This window comes from Phalacrocorax aristotelis, chromosome 1 (assembly GCF_949628215.1).
Source record: "Phalacrocorax aristotelis chromosome 1, bGulAri2.1, whole genome shotgun sequence".
NCBI classification, from domain to species: Eukaryota; Metazoa; Chordata; class Aves; order Suliformes; family Phalacrocoracidae; genus Phalacrocorax; species Phalacrocorax aristotelis.
The window spans coordinates 137564909-137578149 of NC_134276.1; the positions used below are offsets into that span (position 1 = coordinate 137564909).

Sequence of the window (13241 nt, forward strand, 5' to 3'; positions counted from 1 at the left end):
TGTAATTTAAAATGTGAATCAAAACCTCAACAAATACAAAACCAATGCAATATTACAACATATTTTTCAAGACAGCACACTGGGAATGTGTGGCTCAGGCTGCCCAGAGGCAGCCATTTGACCGACTTGTTGGACTAGATAGAAATAGACGTAGTTTTCTTTAAAGCTGCTGCCTAGCTAGATACTTACGCATATGAACATCTGCTAGGTCCCAAAACTGGCGTGTGAGGTTTGTCTAAGGAGCTTCCCATTAGAGGATGCAGCCATATGTATGGAAAATCACTCTTGCAAGGCTGTGAGTAACTTTGAGTACTTTTGTGCCGGGGGACTGTGGCATTTGGGAAATGCTACTCTGGCTGCTTCCCAGACTACAGCTATGGTCACAGATAAAAAGCGGTGTATGTTTTGCACAACTCCCTGGAGATTCCTCATTTTGGGTGCTAAGGCAGGCAGCCAGCTTCCTAAGACCCTAAGAAATCAAAGAGGGTAAGGGCTGGAGGGATAGACTCCAGGAGTAGAACAAGAGGTTTGGAGGATGTCTTTTCATCTATTTTCTCTCTGTGGCACTGCAGGATATCTGGGCCCAAAGGAGAAACACGTGTTTTCTAGTTCCCCATCCTTCACTCGGTCAGCTTGGATGGAGGAACACGTCCAAGTTCCCCAGTAGTTCTGGAGGATTTGTTCCGATGTGTTTGGGACATGACGATGCACAAAATTACAAATTGTTCTGTGCTCTGACTTGCTTGTAAATGAGTTGGCTTTCATTTAAAGGCATTATACTTGGGTTAGTACTCTGCCAAGCCAAGGCGAAGATTTACTGCCAACGGGGCTGAGGGCTCTTTTAGCACTGGGTGGTGTAGCCAGAATCACACAGCGGGGTGGCCTTGTCTCCCGTGGGGACTGTACTTCCTTAATTAACCTCTGTGGGAGCAGAGCTGTGCTTACCTGGCTGCCAGGCTCAGGGTGGCTCGTGTGAAGCATTGCCAGTGCGACTATGGGGCAGATAAACTGGGTGTATGGAGGTGCTCTATGGGTGGCTTCCCAGATTAATTACTATTACAAACCCCAGAACTTGAAAGGCTTTGCTTATGACACCTTTGTCACAGCTAACAAAAGGTCTGTCGTCTAGCTGGCATTATAAACTGGCATGTGAAGTCAATCTGCGTTTCTTGGGTTTCATAATAAATGGAACTGTAAGTCATAAGTAATATGGTTGTGTGTATCTTCTTGCTTTCACTAGAGTAAGATGAAAAATTTATTTCTCGCTTTTACTTTCTAACTTATCTTGCCTGGCCCTGCTTTTGTGTAATTGTTCTCCTGACTTAAGAGTATCAGATCCCTGACTTCAGCCTCACTTGCCTTTTCAAGCTAGTTTACCTTATGAATCTGTTCACTACTGAGTTTGCCCTTCTTGACTTGATCTTTTAGTATTTTTCTTGGTGTATCCTATCTGGCAGCCCTTTATTTATCAACCAGATATCCCCAGAGGAGTTAAGTGGTAGCAAGTTTTCCAGAGACCTCCATAGGCAGCTGACATTTCTCTTTTCCCAGACCAATTGTCACATCAACCTCTATTGGGAGGGGAGCAAGAAAGCGTGCTAAAATGATCAATAATCGTGGATTGTGAAGACAGGACTAACTCAAGGAAAAATTTCTCCTATAAACATAGAGGGCTATGTGACTGTAAACATAGTCATTGTTGAAGAAGTTATTACTGTTCATGCTTCCAAGTAGCCAAGCTTCTATTTATTACTCTACAATTACAAACTCTAGTCTTTACTATCTATAGTTGAAAATTTTTCTTTAGCTCCTCAAGTTCCAAAATGTCTTCATTTTTGAAGGCCTGAGGCAATGAGAAAGAATAAGATAGGGAGATTTAAATCTACCTTCCTTCCTTGGCAAGATTGTGCCATACTATAGCTTTCTATTTCTTTCTTGTCAAGATTTAACTAGCAGCGGCACTGGGGCACTCGCTCCTTCTTTTGGGGGTTTTTCAGTGTCTTGTTCAGCAAATACCATCAGAAACCGTGACAAACAACAATGGCAACGGACCTCCATTGCAACTAGTAAAACATTTGTCTTGTGTACCTCATCTTGCATGTTCTCTGATTACATTTACTAGTCTAAATACAGGCACAACTTCTTCCTACAAAACTTTTTTTTTTTCTATTTTTCCTGGAATTTTCACCAGCCCTGATTTCTCTGACCAGTCTATATACATTTAGTCCAGTTAATTTCCTAAGCCAGTGGTTCCCAAGGGATTGTTCTCTTGGGAGTGGTTATGAGCACTATAGCTCAATTTTTCAGAGAAGGAGCTTGTACTGAGAAGTGAATCAGAAACACAGAAGTTGGGTCACCAGCTGAGATGGGAATTTCTGTTGAAAGCCCTCTGCAAAGCTCTCTGCATACCCTGTTCAGGGAAAATTGGGAAGGGCAGATTTTGCTGAGCAGGAGTTTTAAAAGTCACTTTCTTCCCTGGCCCTGAATCGAGTTAGGTGCAGACCAATCTCTGTGCAGGTAGACTGTCACTTGTATCCGTGTGTCTGCAACCTGTCGGCAGACCTTCATCTATGATCTTTTATCACTCCTTCCTCTGCCTCAGTTGTACCTGAGCAAAAATCCACCCTTCCCCCAAACACAACAGGGGAAAACATACCACATCACCCTCATATTGGGACACAGGCAAAGCCAGTGGGTAGGGGTGCAGAATAATGGTGTTAAGCTGATTTTTGTGTGTCTTCCCCTGCTTTTGGTTTTGGCAGCCTAACGAAATTACTGCTAGGTGACTTTTCAAAGGCAGCTTCGGAGCTATTGCCTTGATGCTGTCTTGCCAAATCTTCATTCTGGGTCATTTCTATAGAAGATGTACTTATTTGACGTGCACTTTTGGTGTGGCTTTTACATCTGGGTCTGGGTGAAGCTCACATGATTAGCAGCGTGGTGTGTGCTGTTTCTCTGGAAGGAGCAAGTCACCTCTGAGACAGTAGTGCTGGGAGTTACGGGAATTTGTATCATCAGGTTGCTTCTGGCAAGAGCAGTAGTTGACATTCAACTGACCTGCAGGCAGCCATTGCTCCTTTTGCTTTGGTATCCCATTCAGTAGGTAGGGTGTGAATGCTGGACTCCAGAAATCCACTTTATCACTGTGCCATAGCACTTTTCAGAGTCAAGTAATCCTGATTCAGGCAGCTGAAGTGGGACCTGTGAGGTCTATTCTTAATGAACAACAGTAACTTCTGGTTGTCCTTAGCAGAGGGAGATGGGGACAGGTGGCTGGAGTCTTGAGATCTCTTGCTTGAGACCTGGTGCTTATTCTGTCATCTAAGCTATGGCCTATAAGCTAAGGATTGGCTGCCCTACATTACATAATTTTCCTCCTCCCTGATGTGCTTCTTTTAGAAAATTAATAGTAATACAATTTCCCTAGTTTATTTAATTGATTATTTGGCTTGATAATACTATGTCATCAGAATGTCAGAAGAAAAGCTTTAAATATTGAAGTCTGCAGGTTGACCTTTAAGTCTTTGTTCTTTAGAATGAATTTGAAGTTTTTTGCTGATAGCTTTAATTCATTGATGCATCTTAATGGAAAATTGATTTTTTTTTTGTCCCTAAAGATCACATTTACATAAAAAAAGGCAAATGATATTTTAAGAAAAGATTTGCTAACAAAATGAAAACCATGTCTTTGATGTATGCCCTGGGTTTCAGGATTTGAAATAATTTTCATTAAGGAAAGGTTCACGATAATGCTGTGACTTTTTCTGTCTTTAAACTCTTCATTATATTGAAAGGAAGTGAGAGATTAGTACTAGACATTATCTATTTGTGCTTTACAGAAGATGAACATCATGAGGTGCATTCTCTGTCCTTTATTTTCAAAACTATTAGGGCTGAAAGGCTTACCCCCTGTTCTCTAAAAACAAACTCCAGAAACTAACAAACAAAAAGCCCTCAATATCCTTTTCTTTTCTTATTGGACTAGGACATGTAATATATATCTTAGAGAGCCTAGAGCGAGACTGGCAAAATGCCATTCTGATGAAAGAGTATCATTATAAAGTCAATACTAAATGCCACTAGGACTGCCATTAACTTGAAAAGAAGAATGAAAAATTATTTCTTTCTAATATGAATAGCATGGGTCAGATCTTGTTTTTCATGCTAAATTCTGTTAGGCAAGACTGGAATAGGAGACATGTTAGTGTTGGGTTGACGGTTGTACTTGATCCTAGAGGTCTTTTCCAACCTTAATGATTCTATGATTCTATAAGGTTGTGGTGATCGCAGCAGTAGAAAGAAGCTGATGCAAAGGTTGAGACAAACCTATGCCTTTTATCTGGAGTCCGTCAGTGCAAACTGGGGCATCTCTCCTCTTCTTTTTATACTTACTCCTACTTTTGCTTTAGCCTGCATCAGCTATGGACCAACAAGTGGATATTCCAGGGACTGAGAAACATCAAGCTCAGCCCTCTTCCTTCTCTTCTCACAGTGAAGCTGTGATGAGCCAGTTCCTCCTACTCTTGGCCCACAGACACCCCAAGGCCTTTCTGGACCCTCCTCTGTTTCTTCCACTTCTCTGATACGGAAGATACTCTTATCATAAAGAAATTGTAATCAAAACATTTTGACATGTGTGGGGGGGGTGGGGAGAGAGAACAGATTGTGAGAGGAAATTTGGGAGCTGCATGATTCTAGAAGAATGTGAAAAATGTGGAGTTGGGGTAGCAGAAGCGTTGTTGGGGTTGGGGATAACAGGACGAGAGACAAATTGCCTGTCTCTGCAAAGAGGTGCCTTTGAGAAATGTAACAGTGCGGATTTAGTGGTGTGAGTCAAGTTCCCTTGCCAGCAGCAGTGGAGTAGACCTTCAGAATTTGTCACCCACATTTTGCGCGCGCGTGTGTGTATATATACACACACACACACATATATATATGTGTCTATAAATATATACACACACAGAGAGACACAAGTGCTTTATGTCTACTTAGCCTGTGTCATTGAAAAGAGTTATCTATATTTGCCAGCACTCTACATGCTATGCATTCCACAAGACCACTTCTACCACTGTGTTTAGGAGAAATCAGCCAACTGATGATGAGTAACAGGCTGCTTGCATGATTGTTTACATGGCAGGAAGAAAAGACTTCTCATCCAGGATTAGTCATATGCGCTAAATACCACCTCAATCTTTGTGCCTTTTTTTTTCAGAATTAGTCTGGTTGTTTCTTGTTTTGCTTTTATAATAGTATTCTTAGTTTTTCAATTAAAGAAAAAATAGGAAAACCTTGGAGAAATTTAAAGGAGAATATAGTTGTGATTTGGTGAAATGAGTCCAAGATGACAAATTTTCTACAACAAATATGATTTTTTGGAAAGGAGTTAGTAAAATTATTTCTGACTCTGGACAAAAACATTTTTATCAATAACACATGGTAAACCTATTTCATAGTGTGGGGTGTTTTTTTTATAAACAACTTTTTTGGAAACTAACAGATTTGTAAGTTTGTAAAATTTTATAATGGACCACTTTTTTCCTGAATAGTGTTGGACAGAAACTGAAAAATAATAGTCTATACACATCTACCACCTCCAAGTCTTGGTCCCCCATAGCCCCCTTGGAATTTAACAATAGACATTTTTAAAAGGTGTTTTAACTTCTAGCTTTCAAATTAATGTCTGGGAAAAAAAAAGCTAAAGTTTTGATCACTGAGTATGTAGGATTTTAAGAATTAGGTAAGACATGGATTGCCTTTGGATTGAAATTAAGGCAGCTCTTGCTACATTTTCTGTTAAATTAGTTTCCTATTACATCTGTTGGCAGTGCTTAGCGTGCCACTATTTAGAGCATGCTTGCACCTTGCTACCCTCCTGTTACGGTTTATTGTAATAGCAATCAATATTAAAACTCCATTCTTCTCCCTTTCCAGATACCCAGCTAGATGGGGATTTGACCCTATTCAGATTAAATCTGCCTTCTTCCCTTGCCTTCCAAAATCTTGTGTGTGTCTGTGTGCACTTGTATGTTCATCCATAGATATATAAATGCCAAATATTTTGATCAGTCCTGTCTTGAGGCATATGTATAATATACATATTATTAGACACATATGCATCTAAGAATACATACATGTATATATTGATAAGATTAAAAGTTTCTGAAAATTAGATTATTGAAAGGCATTGCAGTCACTAGAATTAAAATGGAAGTACTGAAACACAGAACGATTAGAGTTTGTGCTCACAGCTCCGGGTGTCTGATCCCCCTCTGTGCCTGCTGAGTGCTGGAGGAAGCTCAGATAATCTATCTATCATGAAGCTTTGAAGTACTAGGGAATGAGCAAAGACCCAGCAGGCCACCTAGAGGAGATGTGAGTGGACTGTTGGTAGACTGTGCTGCACATATACATTTGAAAACAGCATTGCTGCAGCAGCCAGGGGCATGGAGGTGTTTTGGTTTCAGGCTCTTCCAATGCAGACAGTTGGAACCATTTACTAGACTAAATCTTTAATGTAAAAATATAAACACTTTTTTTTTTCCCCACTGAAGATTTGATAGCGGAGACCTCTTGAGGGATGTGACATTCTCTTTGTCTACAGATACACTGACAGAGTGCCCAGACTCAGACCTTGAGACAGTGTCTTTGCTTTGGGCAGCTGGGGATTTTTGACTACAGAAGTTCCCATCTGTAAAGATTTTATTTCAGTAAGAAAGACTTTTTTTTCTTCTTTTTCAGAACTGGAAAAGGAAAGAACTATTCTACTTGTAAAACAGACAGCTAGCTAGTCCTGCTATTTGTCAAAGTGATTTCAGTATCTTGTTGTACCACTGCTTCCAAATGGCCATGGAGACATCATTTGAAGTACAGTGAAGTATTTGTCATAGAATGAGAATGTTCTTGGCAATCCTAGGAATTGCTAGATTAAGAGTTTACCCAACAGCCTGAAGTACTATTGTGTACACTTCTTGGAAACACATATAAACCACGATTATTTCCCATCCCCACCCCCCCCAGGCATGCCTATGCAATAATATCCTTAAACTTTTCTTGCTGTATGGTAGGGATTTGAAATAAAAAGATACCATATTTCTCTGGACTTTAAAAGCTCTTTATGCCAGAAGAGCATTGTGGTGTTAAGACCAAGTGGAAATTTAAGGCCTTACCTAAGAATTTGGGGTAATAGTCTCAGGCGCAAATGGTATGCTGTTCAGAAAGTTGGTCGTGTTATTATCAATTTGTCCTGTCCCTATCGCTTTCTGGAGGACACTTATCAGAGACGGACCCTTCCAGGTCGTGCGTATCTAGGTTAAAGTCTCACAGTCACTACTTTTAAAATTTGGGATTTCCCCCTCCGTGTTTTCTCGCTCCTTGCCTGTGCAGCAGGACCTTGTGCTGGCAGCTGCCTGTAGGTGGGGCTGCTGGTCCATGCACGCTCTGCAATGGCCATTGAGTAACCATCCCCTTCAGCAACTTAAGCGATGCACAGTGACCGTAGTTTTAAAATAGTTTGTTTTATTAAATGTTTAAAATAACATAAACGTCATATTAACAGTTTTATGGCTGAGGGTCTCATAGTTGGTGACTTTACCATTCTATCTGATTTGAGAGATCAAAAGATTACACCTTACATTAGAAACTTTGTGATTAAGATTTATAACAGTAAGTTGTCTCATAGCTAACAATAGCAGATAGAACCATATAAACTTTGGACAGTGGGAGAATACATTTTACTATAAACTGGGGAGTCTGCCAAGATTATCTAAGGACAAGACACCTTTTAGAAGAAGGTTTGTGTTAATCTGAACAAACCAACTCAATTCATAGTTGACTTTTAAGCAATAGAGAAGAAGTGGGATAGTACATCTTTAATTATTCCCCAAATATGCATATATTTCTTTTAAATTCTCTTAAGTAAGTCTGTACTACCTTCATACTGATATTTAGCACCATGTAATGGGATATTCACCATTTAGCGTCTGGGGAATGTACAGTATGTTATTTATGCTAGAATAAAGGGTCCAATTGTAATAAAAGTTCATCCTTGCTTTCTGCAGCAGAATGTCAACGCTGGAAGAGCAACAGCATGCTTTCGACCATGAAGCTGTAGCTTATTTACAAACAAAAGAATGCCCCCCTCCCTCTTTTCCCAGTTGCTTATTCATGATGATGACTTGATTAATAGTACGACAGGTTTGGTCTCCTTTACATTGGAAACTAGGGTAGGTTTTAATCGCTTCATCTTAAACTGAATTGGAACAGTGCATACCAAACAAACACAGCCTGGCATTTCAACATGAGCTCTGCTATTTTTTACCATCTCTGTACATTGTATGAGAAGACCGCTGGTGAAAGATATAACTATACACACAGGCATATATAATCATGTTTTCTTAGAAAATGTAGAATAACAAATTTCTTGAGGAGGTGGGTAATGTGCTGACAACCTGTAATATACTGGTATGTCTGTTACCTGTCCCCCACCAAGAAAGAATTATATTTTTTTAACAAAGTTATTGGCATAGAAGGTGGAGGGGTGAGAAACTCTTATTCTTTTGGTAACAGACACGCTGGAGATAAACAGCTTTGGTTGTCAGTCAAAAGTCAGTTTAAACTCAGATTAATTTTAGGGATTTGGGTTTTTTTGTTATCGCAATATAATAGAGTTTTAATCGCAAGCTTATGCCCATTCTTTTTGACAGTGAAATGCTATTCAGCATTTCATTGCTTTTGCACAGCAGTTCATAGCTATGGCCTACAGACTAGTGTATATGCATAGTATTAACAAAACAGTACATTGGGTTCATAAAAGTGGTTCACGTTATTTCTTGTAGCAGCACCGCAGGCTTCTGACACCGTGAGGGGGCAGATACACTGCAAGTTCATAGGGTACAACCAATTACAGAGGATAATCCCATTATACTGTCTTGTGGCAGATATTTTCTTTTGTGGCTGTGCAGAATGACTGCCAATATTGTTCTCTGTGCTGCCTGTTGGTAGCTGGGGGAAGGACAGAGTTGTCTTTTAGGTCATACATTTTATTATGAGAAGACAAACTGGTGACAAAATGCTGAAGGAGCTCTTCCCCCACTCCTTGGGAGGCAGAGTCCTCTGAGTTTGGCAGCTCACACTCCTCTGATCCCTTCAGGAGGCTGATCCCTTCAGTCTCCCTTTCCTCCTTGAGCTGGATGCTCCGTGCCTAGCAATGCTTCTGCTGTCTGTGAGCAGAGGCTGTAGAAACACTCCTCCTACTCTATGCTTCTCTCCATAGCAATGACCATGCTACCTCTGTAGGAAAAGAAAAGCCTGAGTCCTGCTTCAACCTTATGGGTATTAAGAGCGAGCTCTAGCCTTCAGCCATGAGTAACATCCACTCCTCCGTTGTTCATGTTAATTTGTACTTGGTCGCCACAGAACCGCTGATTTAACTTAAACAACAACTGTATTTGGCTTTTCTTTTGTCAAAAGTTTGTGAGTATACATGAAAGACCAAGAGAGATTAGGGAAGAAAAGAAGTGGCTGTCAGTCATTGGTTTCTTTTAGCTATTTTTCCCAAGGCTTGGGGGTTTTTGGAGCACATACACATATGCTGAGAAGCACACAGTAAACCATCAAAGATAAGTCACTGCTTGAGGTGAGAACAAGGTCTTATGCCAGGTCCAGCGGTCCATGATGACAGTCACAACTGGCACCCAAAGGCCATTGCCATGCATCTCTGCATTGACGTTTTTCTGAAGTATTTCTGTGGTTCAGACAACCACCGAAAACCATTGCAAGCCACAAGAAAATGGATTAAAGAGTCAAGTTTCATGGCATGTTAGAGCTGTGTTAAGAAAAGCTAACAGCTTGATTTCCACCCCCTGCCCCCCCCGCCTTCCCCAGGCAAGGCCAGAGCTCTGGAGCCAGCTGCTGGCAATGCTGCGTGGGCTAGACAGGTCTCCAGCAGCATATACACCATCTGCAACAGCTATGTTTCTGCAACATCCCAAGCAGCTCCTGCTGTTTTTTTCCAGGGCTGAGGAGAAGCTTTGCCGTGGATGTTACCTTCAGCAAAATGCTAACACGCTTTAAAATGTGATGCCACCATTGTTCTAAGTGAAACCTGAAGTACCTTTTTGCATGTGCAGAAAACAGGTCCGGATATGCTCAGGTGAGCAAAGATACAGCTCAGGCTTGTTGGGATAATACAGCCAGTGCAAATAACGGTGAATGCCTAGAGGCATATGTGAGGAATGCATGGCATGACCAGCACTGGGCAAGGGAAAGCAGGACACTATTCATAGTAGAGATGACCAATGTAGACCAGATATTGTAGGTGTAGCAGGTCTGCAGTCACTTTTCTGTGAGACTCAAGTTCTTGTCTGTCATGTGCACAGCATAAGACTCATGATCCCCTTGGTTGTTGCTTCTCTTTGTACATAAGGCAGGCACTTAAAAAGACTTCTAGGATATGAGCTAAAATTCTTTCCTACTTTTTCATGGAAGTTTGTTGCAAAATAATCTGCAGTTTTGTTTTGGGTTTTTTTTTTCTTTTTAGCCTTTCGTATGAGAAGACTGGAAGCTGGCTGATGTCCTGATCATGTACTTGAGGGCATACAGTCTTTCTAGAGGAATCCCTACAGCAAGCTGCTCTGCCCCGCCAAGGTAGCCACAGTCTCTGCATAGCCAATTTAGCAAAGTATAATGCAGCTAACCTTCACCATATACACTGCTATGGAGGCACTGTACGTGAAATGCCTGGTCCCCGGTGCCCAAACCCGTAGCCGCTCATTTCCCAGGCAGCTAATGTGTAACGCACAGCATGCAGTGCCAGCTTCTGAAGTTGGAAAACATAGCTAACAACCAGCAGGTTTTCATTTTGAAAGTATGTTTTCAAGGCAAGAGCTGAAAAAAATTTGCATCTTTGTAAACTGGGTGCTTGACCTAATTAAGCATAGATCAGAAATAATGTGTGACAAACACAGGGGCCTTTGCTAGGGAATGCCAGAGCCCTGTCATTCTGGACACTGTTTCTGGTCAGGTTCTGCTGCAGACATCCTTTGGCAATTGCTTGAAACTAGACCTCTGGGGCATTCAGGGGAAGATTAAGTCCTTGCACCTTTAGAAAGACTTTTGAACTAGCTTGGAGGCCTTAGATATAAATATACTGTCATCATAACTTGCTCTTGCCTTCATTGCCAAAACCCAGTATAACTTCTGAAGAATGCCAGCTTTGTAAATACTCTGCTATTCTCAGCTCTCAAAAGAGCAACTGTGTCACTTTTTTGTGATGTAGCATCACTTTTTCAGCCAGCTAGCATGACACAAGACTAGCGAAATTGGATGCTGCATTGATTCAAAAACTGGCTGCTTTAAAGTCTGATAATTTTAAAGTGCTTATTCAGTGTTAGCTGAATAAAAAATATTCCAGTATTAGATTTTATTTTGAAAATCTGATAGCATGATAAATTTGTTGCTGTTGCACTAAGGCTGCTGTTGCACCAGCTACTTAAGAAGGCTTCCTCTTTCTCCATCTAGAGGAATTCATGCTTCACTAGGTGAAACAAGTAACTCCAATAGCCATGAGCGTTAGGAAGATCCTTGGGTTCCCTTCTAAACGGCAATGTCGGACAAAATGCATTACCTTCACAGCACATGACTGTTTCTACATACACATCAATGAAACTTTTCCTATTCTCAACAAAAAGTTTCAGACTTTTTAATTCCTACTGACAGGAGTGGCAACAGAACTCGCCTGATGGGGTTTCCTCCATACATGTCTTTACACTTTCTTTGCCAGTGGAAGTGATCAACTGCAAAGTGATTACGCTGTAATGAAAGCGTGAAGGAAAGTATCAGGCTGTTTTTGAGCTACGGGGAGAGTGGTTTTCTGCAGACAAATCCAAGGGGGAAAAGACCTATTCCTCAAAAATAATAGTTGCTGAATTCTCCTTCAATCTTTTAAGAAGTCTTCTCTCATTCTCAGAGTAAATACAGCATTTTTCAAGCAAAAATAAAAAATCAAGCACATGTGATAAATGCAGGAACAGGTTTTTTTAATAGACTGCAACCTTAACCACAGAGAGAAAAATACCTCTCCATAAGAAAGCAGCTTGTGAGTGAGTAGAGTTAACACAGGTACATGAATTCTATGTGTCTTCAGTTATGGCTTGAAAGTATCAGTCCTCAGTAGCAATATAAGACAAGATCTGAAAAGTGTTCAGTGTGTTCACTGGCCTAGTGTAGCTGATCTTTCCCCGCCCCCCTCCCCCCCCCACCCCCCAAGTTTTGAGAAACTAAAAATGTGAAATCATGTTTTTCAATAAGGTACCATTTTACTGAATGAGAATGAAGAAATAGCCTCTCTAGGAAGACCTCGTACAGGTTAATTTCCTTGGCTAGGTCTTCCCTGATGGCATCCTCTTCTTCCAGGGTTGTATGCTTTAAATTTGCCTCTTTTGAGGAAGAAGTTGGGATTAAGATAGCCTAGGTAACACATGGGAAGACACTGACTTTGGTTAATCCTTACTCTTGCACATCAGACACATGAACGTTTCCAGCTTGACCTGTTCCTAAAGCTTCAGTTATGGCTTTAAAAATTGGCCTGGTCCTACAGAAGAAAGACCACCGTGTATTAAAGCATTAGTTAAAATTAAGAAGGTGAACATATAACAGTGCACAATAAATGCAGGCTGCTGTTGGAGGGAGTGGATTTTTCTGCTACTTTCAGACCCCGATGCCCATAGTTGCTGATTAGAGGAGATGGAGGTCCTTCTGGAGGAAGCTGGTTGCTGATGGATGGCTTCAGTGCCTGAGGGTGCTGGATGCCCTGAAGTAGGAAAGGAACTTGTAGCAGAGGCTCACCACAAAATACCAGATGTTTCGAGCCATCTGTGACCTTGCAATGAAAATACGCCAGATGATCACAAGGAGGGTGGTGTTGAATGCATATCGGATGTTCCTCAGCCTGAGAAAGAGAAAGAGGCATCTTATGGAGGAAGACAAAAACAACAAAAAGCTTATCAGTTGCTTCATTTGCTACAGGTAATTTTGTAAGAAATCCTGTTTACAAGTGGCCCTTGGGCTTTTTGCCATTCCTATTTTAGTGAAGACACTGTTGCTACTGTCACTACTGTCACTGTGCCCCTACCGTCTTGCCAAGGACTGCATAGTTAATGGGAAAGGTGGAATACCTGTATTGCAAGTCTCTCTTGTTCTGTGTACTCTCATTTCAAACCAGAACAGAAGTCATACTGAGAGTT

At 41.0% G+C, this 13241-nt stretch overlaps 1 protein-coding gene across 5 annotated transcripts in view; it reads right to left on the bottom strand.

The window, feature by feature from the left end:
• Nucleotides 1-7495: 7495 nt before the first annotated feature.
• FAR2 (fatty acyl-CoA reductase 2) overlaps nucleotides 7496-13241 on the bottom strand; it is a 155440-nt gene continuing 149694 nt past the window's right edge. For all 5 annotated transcript variants that reach the window (XM_075111674.1, XM_075111656.1, XM_075111637.1 and 2 more), the window contains exon 12: nucleotides 7496-12946. In XM_075111674.1, coding sequence (XP_074967775.1) covers nucleotides 12784-12946 — 163 coding nt within the window. In that variant the 3' untranslated portion in view covers nucleotides 7496-12783. The remainder of the gene's footprint in view (nucleotides 12947-13241) is intronic.